Below are 19,712 nucleotides of genomic sequence, written 5' to 3' on the forward strand. Positions count from 1 at the left end.
TCTGCCACATAGCCAGTGGATGGATTGGACTGACTTGCTTAAAGGGATTTTGTTGTAGTTAAAGCAATGTGCTATCATACTGTGCTCAGAAAGTGTCAAAATGTTGCCTCCCTCTCAGCTTGATTTACAACAAAGTCAGAACCCAAGGGGTAGCATTGAGCTTGTGTACACAGCCACTGTCATCCACAGATGCAGTACAGATGTGTTGTTTTTCTGTGTTATTGATGCATTGTTCTGTAGATGATTACATAGAGACACAAAAAAAAAAGGTATCGTTATTCTATCCTTGCCAAGCTCAATTAATATAGAACCAACATGGCAGGTTGTTAGACACAAGACCTGCATATTGGTGTCGTAGGTGGTCTGTGTCTGAGAGATGATTGCTCACGGTCTCTTGATTATGTATTTAAGCAGTTCTTTTCTGAATGCTTGAAGTTGTTACTGTATTGATTTATCTGGCCTGTTTGTTTGTGTTGCCACTACGCTGCCACTCTGAATATGGATGACCAGGGAACGGCAGGGAGCTCATCTTTATCTCCTTGCTTTTTTCAAGCCCGCATTTTTCCCTCACTCGCTCTCCCTCTCCTAATCTTTCAGCTTTGTCATTGCAGCTCATGAAATTCAGCAAACATTTCAACAGCAAAGTGAATTTCTTCTCTCGTAAGTCTTTGTGTTTTGATTCACTTAGTTGTGTAAAACAGCCCTTGAGTTTACAATTGGCTCTTGAATTCTGCAAGTGGATAAAACCGGTTTTTTTTTCATATGCATTACTTTATTTCTCTTTCACCCCTCCGCTTGTTTATAATCTCCCAATCCTTTCTTGGTAGATTGAACTGGGCTTTGTGATAGATAGATGGCTGGGCTTCCATTCTCTGCTTCAGCTGTGACATTGCCCAAATCCTTCCTGTCCTCTTACCCTCTCGATTATACACTTTCCTCAGTCACTGTGGGACAAGCTAATATGTTTATCTGGATGGAGAAAAGGAACCAAATCGTTGGTCATGTACAATATCAGTCACTTGACTGAATTTAGTTTTTTGTGATCTTAAAAATGTTACATGCATGAAATAGTTTTTGTTGACAAATACAATTTGTGCCTACCAATGAATTTCAACTAAACTAAACTTATCTTTTGAAAACCTTCATTTAATTGTATTTACTTCATTATTTAAAATACAATTCAACTAAACAGTAAATGGTACGTTTATGTTGTTCATTCAATTTTTTGATTTAATACTGACAACAGAAAAATTTGAAAATGGAGACTTTTTCATTTTTTTAAATAACGGAAAAACAAGAATTGAGATAGAATTTTCATTTTTATGTTAAGAAGTGGAAACAATTCAATCACAACCCTGTGCCATCATCAGTTTTTCAGGTCTGTGCAACAGAATAATAGTCATCGGCTTATATGAATTCCTAAAACATTTATTTCAACTACATATAATCTTTATTATTTCAATCAACAATGGCTTGGAAAAATAAAGAAAAAATGGCTTGAAATATGAAGGAAAAATTTAGCTTCTTCATTTTTGAATGAAAAATGGCATTGGTTTCTTATTTTTCTGCTTTCAATATCAAACCAAAAAGTGAATGAACAAAATATACACAAACCCCTACATTTTATTTTATTTCATTTTAATTAATATGTATTTTTTATTTTTAAGTTATTTTTTTTAATTCATTCAATTTTATTTTATTAAGGATTTATTACTTTACTAAGGATGAGATTAACCCAATAGTGAAGGAAAAGTAGCTAACAAATCCAGTCTAGAAACTCTTTCAGTACTGTTGAAAAATTATCCCAGGATGCAATTTGTGACGTGAATGTCCAGATGAATAATATAGTGGATAAAGCATGGCAGCTTTTAACAAATCTAAAATAAGATCGTTTTGATTTGTTTAACATTGGTCATCATAAAATTCCCATGATTCCATTTGTATTATTTCATTTTATTGACTTTGCTATAGCTTCATAAATAGTCCAAACTTTTGATCTGGTGATCTTACTTGCCATTTATCAAACACTTTTAAAGCGAGGCTGAATATACTCTTTACCGAGGCAATCAGTCCTGCTGAAGTGAAGTGAGGTTAAGTGCCCGAGTCAATTGTCATTTAACAGGAAAGTGATGTCAGAAACTATCCATTTCTTTAAACACTCCTATGTGGAGTTGATCCTGTAACCTTTATGTTAGCAGATCCATATGATTCATCATGAGGTTGGCATCTCCTCGTCAAACCCTTACGCAATTGTCCATGTTATTATGGGACCATGTCTACCAATACCATGCTATTTTTTATAAAACAATTTCCTTTTGACTTCTGCAATAATTAGTTTTAACCAACTGATGGCTTATGTGTCATTCTCAGATGTATGATATGAAGTAATCTCTTGAGTAATGTTCTGTTGGGATGCAGCCTTGGATTTCTGCTTCATATTTTCAGTAAACTCAGGTGTTTGGATCAGGAGAGGAATGGAGATTATATTAGCCTCGCAAAGAATTTGTTCTCACTTTCTTGTTTTGTAATCCTACTGTACATAAATCTTATACAGGATAACAGTGGGCCAGTGCTCGCACTGGACACATACAATTAAGCGTCCGCTGGTCGGGCTCCCTGAAGGGAGGAGGACTGAAGGCCTGCAGCACGACAGGCTGTGGAATAGAAGAGGGGACTTTAGGGACATAACCCACTCGAGGGTAGAGGAATGCTTTGGCCAGACCGGGCGCAAAGTCGAGATATGAAGGGGCCACTGACAGGGCCTGTAATGTCTGCTCTCATATTGAGATACCCAGGAATGTAGATGGCTCTCAGCGAGCGAAGTCTGCCCTGGGACCACACAAGGATCTGGTGCACCAGCTTGTACAAGGGGCGCGAACGCCCCTATATATTAGCATATATATTATATATACTGTGTATATATATATATAAATGTATACATCATATATATATATATATATATATATATATATATATATATATATATATATATATATATAATATCCCCAATGTATATTTAATTAAATAAAACATAAATAGTAAAATCAGTTCATGAGTTCATGACCCCAAGGTTAAGAAACATGACCAGTGTGGTTCTGGCAGGTCTGCAGAAGTCACTGTAATGGAAGATTTGTAGATTGAATATATCGCTCTTCATCCACTTTCCCTGACATTTAGCTCTGTAAACACGCTTTATTCACTGTATCCATGAGCAGACAGGATGACAAGCCTGACAGGGATATCAGTGTCTGGAGAGATCCCGACTAATGACTCGCTTCCTCTCAGAATGAGAGATGAAGGGGCTTTGTCAAATGAGTCTGTTGACTGGACACAGCAGACTGGGATGTGCTGCTGTGTGTTTAGATGCTGCCCATTAGTCAGAGACAATTGCACTCTTCATAGGAGAGACACAGCTGACTGACCTCTGTGACTCTCTCCACGGGGGCCGTGCGGAGGACGAGGAAGTGTCCTGCCATTTGACTTTTCTGCTTGACCTTTCTGAGCTCCGTATGAAAGTGCCCCCTGTGACGATAGCGCTACCCAAATGTAATTATGGCCTTCACATGCTAATGTGGGTATTTTAATCAGACGGTCTTTAATCAGAAGGTGAATGGGTGAGATTGTGGTCAAAAACTACTAATTTCAGTTTCTCTCTGTCTCTTTATCTCTCAGTTGGCAAAGCATTGAAATCATTAGAAAGGAGACAGAAAAAAAAGGTACCAGGAATGGTAGTTTTAAAATAATAAAGAGAAAGGAAAGAAAAAAAATACTGTTTTTGAAAAAACTCTATGCAGTTGCTAGGACGTTTCTAAGAACTTTGTAGAATGTTTGTGTTTGCTAAGGGATTCTGGGTGGTTACTAGGGTGCTGGAAATCTGATTGTACATGTGTTTATAAATGAGGCCCCTAAGGCATTACTAAATTGCTTTCTAGTGCAAGTCAAAAAATCCCTTCAATGTAGTATGTAAGGTGTGGAATGTTTTTCCTGTTTTTTTTTTGTTTGTTTGTTGTTGTTTTTTGTTATCTGTCAGACAAACATGCTGTTGCTAGGGCAGTCTGAGTGGTTACTAGAGTATTACTAGAGCGTTGCTAGGGCATTCCTAAATTGCTTACTAGACAAAGTAAAAAAAATCTCTATGATATTATGTTCCCTTGAATACAGTATATATGGTGTGGGATTTTTTTTCGGTCTGCCAGACAAACATTGTGTTATTGCTAGGGTGGTTACTAGGGCATTGCTAAGACATTACTAAATTTCAAGTCAAAAAATCCCTTGAATATAGTATGTAAATTGTGGAATTTATTTCCTTTGTTTTTCTTTTTCTTTTTTGCTATCTGCAAATAAAACATTGTGCTGTTGCAAGGGCAGTCACTAGGGCGTTGCTAGGCCATTATTAAATTGCTTACTAGCCCAAGTCAAAAAGCTCTGTAATGTTATGATTCCTAGGATAGAGTATGTATGGTGTGAATTGTTTTCCTGTTTTCGTCCTCCAAACAAATATTGTGCTGTTGCTAGGGCTGTGTTGGTGGTTATTCCTAAAATACAGTATGTGTAGTGTGGATTGTTTTGCCTGTTTTTTGTCTGCCAGACAAACATTATGCTGTTACTAAGACATTGCTAGAGCATTGCTAAATTGCTTACTAGCCTGAGTCAAAAATCTCTGATATTTTGATGCCTAGAATATGGTGTGTGTGTGGTGTTTTTTGTTTGTTTGTTTGTTTTTTGCCTGTTTTTTGTTTGCCAGACAAGCATCTTAAGTCAGATCAAGTTGTGAGCCAAAGTATTGACCAGAAAATATAGTAATACTGATGCTTACTTCTCATGCACTACTAATAAATAAAACATTCAATACAACATTAACAAACAGGAATATTTTACGTCTCTATTTTATCTCTCTATCTTTGTTGGGTGCAGGCATAACGAATGCTGCTGTTTATTAGAGCGTGCTGATTCAAATAAAATGCCTGCACAAAATATACAGCTGTGAAACTGCAAATGTCAAAGGGTCTCATTCACTAATAATTGCGCACAAGTGTTCTCACTTATGTCCTCATGCAAAATCCTGTAAACAGGTGCTTATGCACATTATTTGACATTAGCTTTGTTCTCATGTTGATGAATTTGGATTATTATAGATGAGGGAGCTCATGCTCGCAGTAATTAGCATAACACATGTCCAAACTATGTCTTTTATAAGGCTGTTTCCACACAACTTGTCCTCTACAGGTACGAATGTGGAGAAAAAAGCTGGGCTGATCCACTACTTGGCTGTCTTATTTGTGAGACCTTTTAAGACACCCCATTTTAACCAAATTCTAAGAAATCATTAGTAAGTGCAAATAGCAATGGATTCTATTTACACTAAGTGAAAATAGCAGTATTTTTTAGCGATATGCTATTTACACTAAGTGCAAATATCTATAGATTACACTATGTTAAAAATGCATGATTTTATGCTATTTATACTTATTGCAAATAGTGGCAATTATCTACACCTCATTATTGTAGTACATTATAAAACAGTATGCAATAATAACGTATTGACTGTTCATTTTAATTCAAATTATTAAATGGATGCCCCTTTATTGGGACAATAAAGTCCTACACGTAACCTACCCAATACTTTATTTTGAAAATTTTGATTATTTCCTTCATTTTTATTGAAAATAAATGCCAAACAAGATTTGAAAAAGGAGGGGAAAAAAGTTAAGCTAAAGGCAGATTTGAACTCGGGTCATTTGTGTCAAAAAGACTACCGCACCTGCTTTACACCACTGGAACTGATGTTTGACAATCAGCTTTTATAGTGTTGACTACCCTAATCGCACATTGGTGGGTGGAGTTAGTGTACATAGCCTCTGCCAACAAGGAAATAGTGTAAATAGCCACTCAGAAAAAATAAATCCAAGATGGCAAAATTAACATTTCACTCGATAGTGATGAGCAACAACCAAAAAAATGTAGTCCTAGGTTTGTCCTATAATTTCATGCTTGCTAAAGTACTATGTGGCAACTTGCTATTGTCGTACTACTGAAATCATTTGCGGGCTTTTCAATAGTGTGTCGAAGGATGTAATGGGCCTATTTCTGCGTGAAATGTTTGCACACAGGTTTTACGCCCAGATATAAATGAAATGAATGAAACGGAGGGAGAAATCTAACCAGTTTTCTCTGTTTTGTTGTTTTCAGTGTATCATGCACAGTTGCATGTTTTCTGACAATATGGATTAGTGCAGCTGGGATTAGGTTTATGAAGGAATTAGAGACAGTTTTAGCATCCAAATGAAGTTACTTATACACTGCACACATGAGATTTGGCAGCACATGAGTTTGGGACTGTAATGAGAAGAACAACAGCATAGAGATATAGGGATTACAGCAAGACTCCGTTGTATTTGCTCTGCCCCCTGCTTCTATTCTGCTGCAAACTCAGTGTAACTTCAGAGGTTAAGTCCCATGGCAGTTCCACCTGTCCAGCACTAGATCAGCCCTTGACCTGTGTCCTGTGACATTTAGGAGGTTTGATCCACAGAGCCCCAGTAAGAGGATTGGTTATTTCCTTTGAACTCATGTTCATTGCTGTGCTCTGGTGTGAGACATGAGTGGTGTCCTAGCTAAGAAATTTAAAAAATAAATAAATAAATATAGTTTGATATCATTTATACACTGAATGAAAAAATCTCAGCTATTATGATTTAATTATTCTGTTTCTACATTTAAATGTTAGTTTTGATAATGCAATATGTTGTGCAAAATAATATTAATATGATGAATTACTCTAGAGCTGTATTATTTTTATTCATATATAAAATATAATATTATGTGATATTAATATAAACAATAATATAGTATTAATATATTAAAAAATATACATTATAAAGTTAATTTAAGTTAACAAGATGAATATCCTAAGAGACTTTTTACTTTACGATAATACATAGATTATTTATTTAATTTTTATTTCCTTTTAATTTAAATATTTCATTACACCCAGTTTCATCACATTTTGTACAAACTCATAACTAAGCTAAAATATATAACATGTTTCTTTTGCTGTGCAGCTGTATCATTGGTCTGCTCTGTTGAGCAACAGAACACTCAGTATGTTTACAGATGATGCTGTTTGCATACCCTCAGACCAAAAATAGCTAAAATCAAGCCTGTAGCTTGTCTGTGTCTTCTGCTTCTTTTAAGAAAAAAAAACAAAAACGGTAGCAATTTTTTTCTGAAAAGAAGCAGAAGAAATGGACACTCTGCTGCCTTTCCTACATCTTTCAGGAAGATCCAGAAACGCAGACAGATTTTGGGAGGCAGGCTGATGGCTGACAATGACTGACTGCTCTACAGATAAATGCTAGAGCACTCCGGGGAAAACGGAGCAGCCAGCTTTAAAGACCGTGGAGGAAAGAGAAAGACAGCATCCTTTTGGCTTCATGTTTTTTTCTTTCCTCCAGAGATCAGATTTTTTTTGTCACTTATCCTAATGCTTTTCTGAAAGATGTCAAAGAAGGAATGAAGAAGAAAACAATCCCCAGAAATGCCTCAAAGGTCAGTTTGAGCAACATGACTTTGTGAATATTGAATAATGATTAGTTTCAGCAATTTGTGTAGATAACACTCATAAGATGAATTTATGCAACAGTGCTCTTTTTTTTTACTATTATCCAGTTGAAAATGTTTGATTTTACTTTTGTCAAACATAGGTTAAAAGCCTTAAACATATCTGCATTTGCAAATGACTTAGAAACTATTTAAACTCTGAAGTGTTAATAAATTTCACAAATAATTACAAAGAAACAGTAACACTGTAACAGGGTGAACGAGACAAGAGACGTGCGGATCCATTAGCAAGCTTTATTAAACAGAGACGTTGTCAAAAACACAGACAGGGTCCAAACACCAGCAAACAGTTATGGCATTTCAGTCATGGACGCGGTGTCGCTTTCTTCCTCCGCGACACCCACAGTAAACAAAGAGCTAACAGTCAACAAAGCATAATCCATGACGAACGCAGACCCTCACGTCTAAGATCAGATCATAGTGGTTGGTTAATGCCATCACAGAAAACTCTATCAACAAACAGTCCTGTAGATCAGAATAGTTAAATGGCTAAAAATTCGCGGATATAGTTCTGCAGCGATCACAGGCCTTGTTTAAGAGCTAACAAAATTATTGCTGTGTCCATAACAGGCCAATGATCTTCAGAAATGCTGCTGGATCCTTGTGTGGCCGAGTATTCTGTAACAGGGCGAACGAGACCAGAGACATGCGGTTCCATTAGCAAGCTTTACAGGCAGGGTCCAAACACCAGCAAACAAGTATGGCAAGGGCAAAACACAAGAATAGTCCAGTGAACAGACGGGGTCGATCGGCGGCGAACATAATCCAGGGGGGCAAAACAAAGAGAGATAATCCAAATGCACAGTAATAGTCCAGGCAGGGGCAAACAGAGTCCAAACGACAAGGTGAGGGAAAAATCCAAGGCAGGCTATAAACTTAAGGAAAAAACAAGACTAAACTAAACCTTAACACGGAATGGCTCGGTAAAGCAGCTATCTCTAGGAGAGTGATAAACACAGAACAATACTCAGCGATCTGAACAAGGAAGTCCAGGGCTTATAAAGCGCGTCTGATTGGTAGCAGATGTGAGTGTGTAATCAGTGCAATGGATGATGGGAACTGTAGTCTGGAGTAACATGTAACAGTCTATGTTGTGTGAGAGTCAATGTAACGAAAGAGCGACCTCTGGTGGCAAGCAGATTGAAGTCCATGGACTGGATTCGTGGCAAACACATTGAATTAAATTTGAAAGACTGAAGAGTATTTTCTTGTAAGACATAGGCCTACTACAGTAATCTTTGTTTTACATACAGTACCTGCGAAATGGAAACAATACGAATTTTCAAAGTTTTTTTATAACATCTAACATTATGTTCACCAGGGGTGCATTTATGTTTTTTAAATACAGTTATATTTTGAAATATTATTACAACTGTTTTCTGTGGTAATATATTTTAAAATTTAATTGATTCCTGTGTTGTGATCATGTCACATGATCCTTCAGAAATCATTCTAATAAATAAATTCTAATGCACAACTTTTTTTTTTACGATGTATGCTTTGACAACCCTAGGAAAAAAATAACACCAAAACGTGCTCTACCTGTTCCAAGCTTTTAACCACTCAATGAAATCTCTCCTTGTTAGAAGACCTTTCATTCATATTGCCATTGACTGACGTCCCGGACTATTAGCTTTTCTGCGGCACGTGAGTATGTTAACCTTTCTTGATGTGGCATAATGATCCATGACACCTCATAGGAGGTGAGGAGGAAGTGAAGTGACATTCAGCCAAGTATGGTGACCCATACTCAGAATTCGTGCTCTGCATTTAACCCATCCAACGTGCACACACACAGCAGTGAACACACACACACACACACACCGTGAACACACACCCGGAGCAGTGGGCAGCCATTTATGCTGCAGCGCCCGGGGAGCAGTTGGGGGTTCGGTGCCTTGCTCAAGGGCACCTCAGTCGTGGTATTGAGGGTGGAGAGAGCGCTGGACATTCACTCCCCCCACCTACAATCCCTGCCGGCCCGAGACTCGAACCCACAACCTTTGGATTACAAGTCCGACTCTCTAACCATTAGGCCACGACTTTCCAGAATTTGTGTTTCCAGAACACAGAGCCAGAATCGACTGACTGCAGGACACTGGGGAGAATTCTTCGTGTTTGGCGTGGTTAGGTCAGGGTGATAAATCTGTGTAGTAAACATCCTCTGTGTAACCAAAAGACTTGAAATGGCTTTGATACACACACAGAGCTGGGACTCACTCGGCACGTACATGCTCTTCAAAGTGCAAACAGCTGCGCTGGAGTTTATTTTCAGGTTTATACAGCATTGTCTGAGTTTATTGATTCGCCGTTCATATTCTATGAAGGTTTTATATCGCTTTGACCATTCGCACCTTTTGGATCACATGTGAAGGAAAGCCTCACTTTTCTCACTAGCTTTCCACTGGTTCATAGTAAGACTGATAACATGCTTGAGGATTCTTAGCACCGCTGAACACTGACCTTCATTGCTGAACACACTCACTCATCATCACCTCCGGTCTGCCAGGGTTGGTCCGTCTTTTCGGGCCCCTCAGAGCAATGATGCGTTTGATCAAAGCCTCAGTAAAGAGTCATGTGACATCTTTTTAGGTCACTCCTAAAGGTTGTGAGATGACAATCCTCTGTAAATGTGAGAGTGGAATGGCAGATAGAGTATGTGCTAGACTGTGTCATTTTCTGACACCTTCTGCCTCCTTTCACTCCTATCATCTATCCAGTACAGGCCACATACACACATACATTTTGTTACATATTTATGTTTTAAAAAATTGCAAATGCAAACTGAATTAAGATTATATTCCGAAAACAAGTCAAAATATTTGTAATTTTTTTATTTCAATACATTTTATGTATTAATTATATAATTATATAATCTGTAGGTTGTTGGCTGAAGCTGCGAGATTGTAGGTAATTGTAATGCTGTGATATATATGTACAGCTGAACTGAAAGACTGAAATCCAATGAACATTATTTCATTAAGATATGTAGCTTAAGATATTAAAGCCATTAAGATGTCTGTTATTGTCTTGAGGATATTGTGAGTAAAAAGGATTTAGCCCATTTAGATAATGATAGGATTCACTTAAGACATTTGCTTTAAACACACATTGTTTCTGACAGCTTAAGGAACAATTATTATAACTGTTCAGCTATATTAATACATTTTAAAGCAATGATATTACTGTATTGAAGTGTTCTCTTTATTGAGATTCAGTACTTTAATATTCATTTAGAATATATATATATATATATATATATTACGGTTTAATAAATATTACAATTAAATCACTTGGTACACTGGGTCTTGTATTAAATACATTATTATAATCAATACATTCTTAATGTAAACTTTAATTTAAAAAATTCACAAAAATCGAACCTTTCATTGGATATTAAGAATTTAAAATGGGGGGAAATATCATTATGAAATAAATGTTTTTCTCAAATATACATTGGACACAATTGTTGGTACCCCTAGAAATTCTTATGAGTAAAATATCTCTGAATATTCATTCATATTCACAATTTTGAGCACTCCAGGGTGATTATGAAATTATCCAGCCATGTCTTCCTGTTTCACAGTGTAAGGCTCCACGCATCCGGCCCAAAGAAGGTTTCCGGTGGTGGATGAAGGTTTCCTGCGTGTTCGGTCTTTCCAGTGTGCACAGTTCTTCAATTTTAATTAAACTTTAATCTGACTCCATTTTATCATTTAATCTGACTCCATTTCTTTATGACCTCGTATTTAGCTTGAAATACAAATTGATTGCTTGTCCATTTCTAATTTATTATTCTGATATTTGATTATTCTAGTTAACTCTTAACTTTATATTTACTCGTTCATTCGGTTGCTCATGTCTTTAACAAGGATGCAACGTAATCTACTAGAGTCAATAATTACAGAGTAAAACAGAATAAGGTCAAATGTAACAATTTATTATCAGTCAGGTAAATACTGTATGTATTATGTCAATTCCACAGCAATTCAAAGAGATCAAATCATATCAATACAAAACATCGAATTCTCAAAGATAAATCTATGAGTAAAGAATGCATACCTGACTTTATAGTAATACATAGTGTGAGCATTGAGACCATCACTACGGGCGTCTGGTTACAGAATCGCGCCTGACCTTTTGCCACATTCTCCTTAAGTACTTCAGACCAGAATAAACATCCCCCAAACTCGAGACAGGAACTAACAATTGTAATTTGCAATTTAATCAAGTCGAGTTGGCACCTTTTGGGACAGAAGGTAATTTGCATGAAAACCACTGGGAATTGACCCACCCTCTATAGTATGCAAAATATCTCTGAACTCTCAGGATCTGTATTCCCTTTTAGTTTACTTCTTATAAGAATGAGACCATTGTGCCAGTCGCCCTGAGACAATTCAAATGATACCAAACATGACTGTAAATAACATTTGCATTAATGTAGAATATTACATTCTTCTATTGACCATTCTGAGTGAAGGGAAGGATGGGCGAAGGAAGGGGATGAAAAGGAACTGATGCATATGTGAGAGAGGCATTTTCTTGTATTCTCTCTCAGTGGGGTGTGGAGACAGATGTCTGTATGTTAATGCACTGTGTGTGTGTGTTGTCCATCTCAGGAGTTCAAAGTGTCTGAGGTTCTGTAATCCTTACAACAGAAATATAAATAGGAGGGAAAATAAAGCCCCAATTCCCTTAATCATCCGTCACAATGAGGAAAACCAAAGAATATATTTCTGATGTGCAGCAAAAGATAATTGAGCTTCACAAATTTGTGTGCTCAATTTGTGTGCTAAATTGGTCAAAGTGGCTTTAAGAAAGCCTAGAGCAGTAAAAATTCCCATTTCCACAATCAGGGCAATAATTAAGAATTTCCAATCAACAGAAAATGTAAAACTGCCTGGAAGAGGACGTGTGTCTATATAGCCCTAATGCACGGTGAGAAGGAGAGTTTGAGTGTCGAAAGACTCTCCAAGGACCACAGCTGGAGAATTGCAGAAAGTCTCAGGATCAGAAAACCTTAAAAAAAAAAAATTGTCGAACAGCACCTACATCACCACATGTTGTTCGGGAGAGTTTCAAGAAAAAAAAAAAAATTATATATATATACACACTCACCGGCCACTTTATTAGGTAAACCTGTTCAATTGCTTAGAAACACAAATTGCTAATCAGCCAATCACATGGCAGCAACTCAATGCATCACATGGCAGCAACTCAATGCATCTAGATGTGGTGAAGACGACTTGCTGAAGTTCAAATCAAGCATCAGAATGGGGAAGAAAGGGGATTTAAGTGACTTTGAATGTGGAATGGTTGTTGGTGCCAGACGGGCTGGTCTGAGTATTTCAAAAACTGCTGATCTACTGGGATTTTCACGCACAACAATCTCTAGGGTTTACAGAGAATGGTCCGAAAAAGAGAAAATATCCAGTTGTGTGGACGAAAATGCCTTGTTGATGTCAGAGGTCAGAGGAGAATGGGCAGACTGGTTAAAGATGATAGAAAGGTAACAGTAACTCAAATGACCACTCGTTACAACCAAGGTATGCAGAATACCATCTCTGAATACACAACACGTCGAACCTTGAAGCAGATGGGTTACAGCAGCAGAAGACCACACCGGGTGCCGCTCCTGTCAACTAAGAACAGGAAACGGAGGCTACAATTCGCACAGGCTCACCAAAATTGGACAATATAAGATTGGAAAAACTTTGCCTGGTCTCGATTTCTGCTGCGACATTCAGATGGTAGGGTCAGAATTTGGCGTAAAGGACATGAAAGCATGGATCTATCCTGCCTTGCCTCAACGATTCAGGCTGGTGGTGGTGGTGTAATGGTGTGGGGGATATTTTCTTGTCACATTTTGGGCCCCTTAGTACAATACAATACAATATTTATTTGTAAAGCACATTTCAAAACAACCAAGGTTGACTAAAGTGCTGTACAGAGTAGAATAAAAAACACAAAAATAATACTTCCAGCAGGATAATGAACCATGTCACAAAGCTCAAATCATCTCAGACTGGTTTCTTGAACATGACAATGAGTTCACTTTATTCAAATGGCCTCCACATTCACCAGATCTCAATCCAATAGAGCACCTTTGGGATGTGGTGGAACGGTAGATTCGCATCATGGATGTGTAGCCGACAAATCTACAGCAACTGCGTGATGCTATCATGCCAATATGAACCAAAATCTTGGAAGAATGTTTCCAACACCTTGTTGAATCTATGCCACGAAGAATTAAATCAGTTCTGCAGGCAAAAGGGGGTCCAACCCGGTACTAGCAAGGTGTACCTAATGAAGTGGCCAGTGAGTGTATATATATATATATATATATGGGTCCATTTTTCGAAATCGCAATGTATGCATCATCTGAAAGCTGAATACATAAGCTTTCCATTGATTTATGTCTTGTTAGGATCGGACAATGTTTGGCCGAGATACAACTATTTGAAAATCTGGAATCTGAGGGTGCAAAAAAATCTAAATATTGAGAAAATCGCCTTCAAAGTTGTCCAAATGAAATTCTTAGCAATGCATATTACAAATCAAAAATTAAGTTTTGATATATTTACAGTAGGACATTTACAAAATATCCTCATGGAACATGATTTTTACTTAATGTCCTAATGATTTTTGGCATAAAAGAAAAATCAATCATTTTGACCCATACAATGTATTTTTGGCTATTGCTATATATATATATATATATATACATACATACATACATTCATACAGTATATATATATACACTGTATATATGTGTGTGTGTGTGTGTGTGTGTGTCTACAGTATATATGATTATTTTACCATATGATTACAATAAATATACACACTCTGTGTTTATATAAGTATGTGTGTGATATGAGATACTGAGTATGCACAGTGGTTCGTCATGCATCGATATTTCAGCCAGGCGGGAATAGAGCTCACACAAAAAGAGTAAGCCTCTTCTCCACACTTTTACACAGCTGGACAGTGTGTCAACACACAAATTATGTCAGCTGGTAGGGAGGAGGAAAACAGAGTATGCAGCAGTCAGTGTAGCATAGCGCCACATAGCTGAAGAGCTGTAGATAATGCTTTATCTACCCACGTAACAACAATTTTTAATGCAGTTGTTAATACAGTCTTGTACAGTACTTTTGAGCTGTGGGTGATGTTTTTTTTTTTGTGATTTATTAGAAAATCACATAATTTACAAAATGACATTCTGGCTACATATCCAAATTTATTTTAACTTAACTTAACTTTACAATAATGTATACAAGAACACAAATTTTGAGTTATAGTTAAGTATTGGGTTATATTATTATTTTATTCAAGAATATATTCAGATTTATATTCAGTTTTTTTATAGTTAGAATGTATTGGGGTGTACATTGTGATTTTACAGCCTAGAATTGTTCTGTGTTATATTCTGATTTTATTACTATTTTATTTTTTATTATTTTATTATTTATATAATTTTATTATTTATAGGTTATATTGTGATTTTGTAACTAAAAAATATTGGATTGTGTTTTCAGCTACACAATATTGATTGATTGATTGATTGGTTGGTTGGTTGATTGATTGATTGATTGATTGATTGATTGATTGATTGATTGATTGATTGGTTGGTTGTGTTGGGTTATATGCTGCTTTCATACCTAGAAAATATTAGGTTGTTTTCTGATTTTATAGATAGGCAATATTTGGTTATATTCATACTTTATAACTTGGCTTAGCTTGGAAAATATTTGCCTATATTGTGTTTTGTTGTTGTTGTTTTTAGCTAAAAACATTGGCTTATATTCTAATTTTATGGCTAAAAATATTGTGTTGTATTCTGGATTCATAGCTAGATAATACTAGGCTACATTCTTATCTAATAAAAATATTTTATTTTATTTTTGTAAAACATGGCTATGTGCAAGATCATGCTATTTGCAGAAAAAAAAGAGCGGTACAAACATTTTTCAAAACATCTTTTGTGTTCCACCAAGGAAAGGAAGTCAAATAGTTTGGAACAAAATGCTGGTAAGGAAATTTAATCTTTTTTCTCTGTTTTTACTTGAACTATTTATGTAAGTCAGCTCTTCTGGTAAGTGCTTCACGTTGTTGACCCACTCATCCACGTGTCTCTTAGACACTACTTTTATTTTTCTGAGTAGTCCAGTGAGTGTAGCACTCCATAAGCACACTGCATACTTCAAAATGATTGAAACACCTAAATTTTTAACTACTCTCTAGCCTTGTTACGATTAAGTCTGGTATGGCTTGAGTGCAGAGCATGACAGAGTTTAGCTTCAACTTTTCAGTTATTCTGATTTAAAGACAGAGTATGTATGCAAAATTTATGTTTTTTAGCTCTGGTAGCTGATGTTCTAGTTCTTTCGCTTGTCAGTGCCATCATTTGTTATACTGAAGTGAAGAGGTTTGTTTGTGCACCCCTGGTCTGAAAGACCTTGGTATGTCCACTCGCAGCATGTACTCGTTCTTTTATTGGCACTTAAAGGGAAAGCCCACCTCATCATAATACTTTGAGTCAGCTAGTTTTGACATTTTTAATCATTCTCTTTTGCCCTTATAATTAATGTAGCCATGATGGTGTTTTTCTAAAAGATGAAGGTGGCATGATTAATCAAGTGACAGCGCTTTCAGAGATCATACATTTTAATAAACCGTATCACAGTGTGTAGCGTTGTGTTTTAGCACAAAGCTATATGAAATTTAATCCATAAGCAAACAGTTTGCCTGCAGGCCTGGGCTGACGTGCAGCTGGGACGTTTCCATGCTCTGCTGAGAGTGCTGTGCTAGCACAAAACAACTTCACTAATGGAATCAGTTGAATTGTGAGGAGATGATCCCAGTTATTGATCTGACTGACAAAACAGCATTAAAATTCAACATAGTCTGGCTTAACGCACAACAATGGAGAAAAAAACAGGCTTGAGTGTGTCTGAATCTTTAACATTGCCCTGAATTTCCAACTCAAATCAATACTTGTTAATAGTCATTCAGCACGATCGCAATAATCATCAATGTCAAGTAGATGAGCTGCAGAGTTGAGTTAAAGTGAGTGGGTGCTGGAATGGGTGGTGATTTTCCCTTTAAAGTCTGTGGTGCTGATTTCATGAGGTTTGATCAACTACCCTTGACATGGAGCTATATACTAGGGACTGATCAGTGTGCATTTTACTAATTCTTAGGCATTTAAGTTTTCATTTAGTTTGTTTTAAATATGTAACACATGTACATATTTATTTATTTATAATTTTTAAAGGACCAAACCTTTAGGAATATGTTCTGGTCAAGCTCAGTCATTGCTTGGTGATTGATTGATTGATTGGTTGATTGATTGATTAATTGATTGATTGATTGATTGATTGATTGACTGATTGAGTATAAGACAAACTTAATCAAAATTCATTTAATTCATTGCAAATACTTTCTCGCCAAAAATTATGTTTTTTTGCTAGTTAATGAGATTTACAAATGACTGAGAGGATGGAAAGTGAAATTGAATATGACATGATCACCGATGAAAATTGTTTTCCCAAGAAAAAGCTTGAAACTTTTTAATTACAGTAAAACTGAAGAAGCACCTGGGATATTTCTTAATAAATTGCCAGTTTTTCATGTTAGAATTTAGTTCATCTGAATAAATTGCAACATCTGCTCAGAGCAAAGTAGTGAAATCATTTGAAATGTCTGTTTACTTAATTATGATTAGTGTGATAAAAGAAAATAAACTAAGATTTTAATCTTTAAAAAGTGCAAGTTTAATATGTTAGCCAAACCCAGTACCCATTTTCATGCCCCCATAAATATACATAATTGATGAGGGATGTGTGAAAATGTACTTCTTAGAAGGAAGCATTTTGCTGTAAACTGCCTGGTAGTTGTCAGAAAGTTGCAATTTTAGTGAAAGCGCCTATATTCATTTTGAAAAACTGATTTTCACAACACCTGTTTTCTACCACAGGATTGGCTGAGCAAGTTTGGCTATCTCCCTCCCCCTGATCCTGTGAATGGACAGCTACAGACTAAAGAGGCTTTGACGAGGGCCATCAAAGCCATGCAGAGGTTCGGAGGCCTGAAAGAAACTGGAGTACTAGGTTTGTACGTTTTATTTTCATAATAAAACTCTGGTCCACATTGTCCTTGGTTTTTGTCTGGTAGATACCACCAGTGTAATTCAGATTGGTTTGTAGTCTCATGTTCATCTAGCTTACTGCAGCTGGTAGATTTGCTTTTGCAGTCTACAGGACCAGAAAAGCATCAAAATATCTGCATTCTGCCATGTGTTTGGGTCTGTATTTATGCATGCTTGTATGTTTCCCTGCAGACCAAGCAACCTTGGGCTTAATGCAGACCCCTCGTTGCTCGTTGCCAGATGTGTCAGAGCCGGATATATCAGCAGGCAGACGAAAGCGAGCGCTAGCTCCTCAGAATAAGTGGAACAAGAGGCATCTTTCCTGGAGGTACATTAATTTTTGAGACTGAGACTGTCAGACAGCTATACTGTACGTGTCAGAGATGCATTCGATATATTTGAAATCCATGCATACTTAAATTAAAGCCTCAGTGGTAGTAAGAGCTGATGGAAAGAGGCAGAATTAGTGATGCAGCGAAATGACAGATCTTGGCCAGGGCTGAATTCTGAACTGAACTGAAATGGCATTTTGTGAACAAACTAGGCTGAAAATGGCATTCCGTGGCAATTTTGGCTTAATTGTTTTAGTGGCTGGAATTTTGATGCATATTTCAACTTCAAAATAAGAAATTAATCTGATTTATATTGAAAGTTATAGCAAGAAAATTATGGGTTATATTCTGATTTTAAAATACTGGCTTATATTCTGATTTAATAGCTAAACATATTGGGTTACATTCAGATTTTATAGCTAGAAAATGTTGGGTTGGGTTTTTCAGCTACAAAATATTGACTTATTCTTATTTCTTAGCTAGAAAATAGTGGGTTATATTCTGATTTATACTTATATTTTTATAGATAGAAAATATGATGTTATATTTTGACTATAGTTAGGTTATATTGTGAATTTACAGCTAGAAAATATTGACTTGTGCTCTGATATTATGAATAGAAATATTGGGTTATGTTCTGATTTATATTCTCTTGTAATAGCTAGAAATATACGGTTATTTTCATATTTTACAGCTAGAAAATGTAGGGTTATATTCTAAATAATTTTCTGATTTTATTACTAGACAATATTGTGTAGATTCTTATTTCTTAGAAAATATTTTATATACTAATTTTATAGCTTCACAATATTGTTTTTATTGTGTTTTTAACAAGGAAATATTAGTTTACAGTATATTTAGTAATTGGCTTATATTCTGATTTTATAAGTAGAAAATTCAGAATTATAGCTATGTAGTATTGGGTTACATTCTTATCTTATGATATGTTTTGATGTTATCGGTTGTACTGTATAGAGTACTGCAGATGAGTGTCAGAAAGCCCTCCAATTTCCATCACCGAAACTTTCCAAAATGGCAGTGGTTTCTGTCTGTTTTGACGACATTGTGTCTTTTCTTGAAGCGTGTGTTTATGTTGTGTGTGTAATATTAGGCTTTGTTTACAGACAGTTGTCTTGGGTTTCATATCATGTTCTTCACTGTTTCTCATTATAGAAGCCCACTGTGATCTCACATTCTCTGTGTTGTCAATCACAAAGGCTTATGCTCATCCCTCTCACCCTACCTATAGAGTGAAATAACCCCTGCTACTACCTATTGTGTTTCAACTGGTAAAACATCAAAGTTTAGGCATGTTTGTTACTTGTAGGTAGATTTATTTCATGACTGGGTAAATTAGGTCTCTATGGACGTTGTCCGTGCTGGGAAATATTTTGCATTGCGATCAGTATGGCAGTTTGACTAAGGAACATGACTTTAATGATTTATTCCAGATCATCTAGATATGTTTTCCCATTTATTGGATTTATTGGGGAAGTTGTGGCCTAATGGTTAGAGAGTCGGACTCGTAATCCAAAGGTTGTGAGTTCGAGTCTCAGGCCAGCAGGAATTGTAGGTGGGAGTGAATGTACAGCGCTCTCACCACCCTTAAT

The 19,712-nt window shown here is 36.3% G+C and overlaps 1 protein-coding gene across 1 annotated transcript in view; it reads left to right on the forward strand.

Moving 5' to 3' along the window:
- The window catches only part of LOC306856285 (matrix metalloproteinase-17-like), a gene marked incomplete at its 5' end in the record, with an annotated part of 94,580 nt that overhangs the window by 26,073 nt on the left and 48,795 nt on the right, over positions 1-19,712 (forward strand). Inside the window, 2 exon segments of the mRNA XM_079395463.1 lie at positions 17,600-17,732; positions 17,963-18,098. Of these exon segments, the coding sequence (XP_079251589.1) occupies positions 17,600-17,732; positions 17,963-18,098 (269 nt within the window).

This window comes from Barbus barbus, assembly GCF_936440315.1.
Source record: "Barbus barbus genome assembly, chromosome: 36".
Classification (NCBI taxonomy): Eukaryota; Metazoa; Chordata; class Actinopteri; order Cypriniformes; family Cyprinidae; genus Barbus; species Barbus barbus.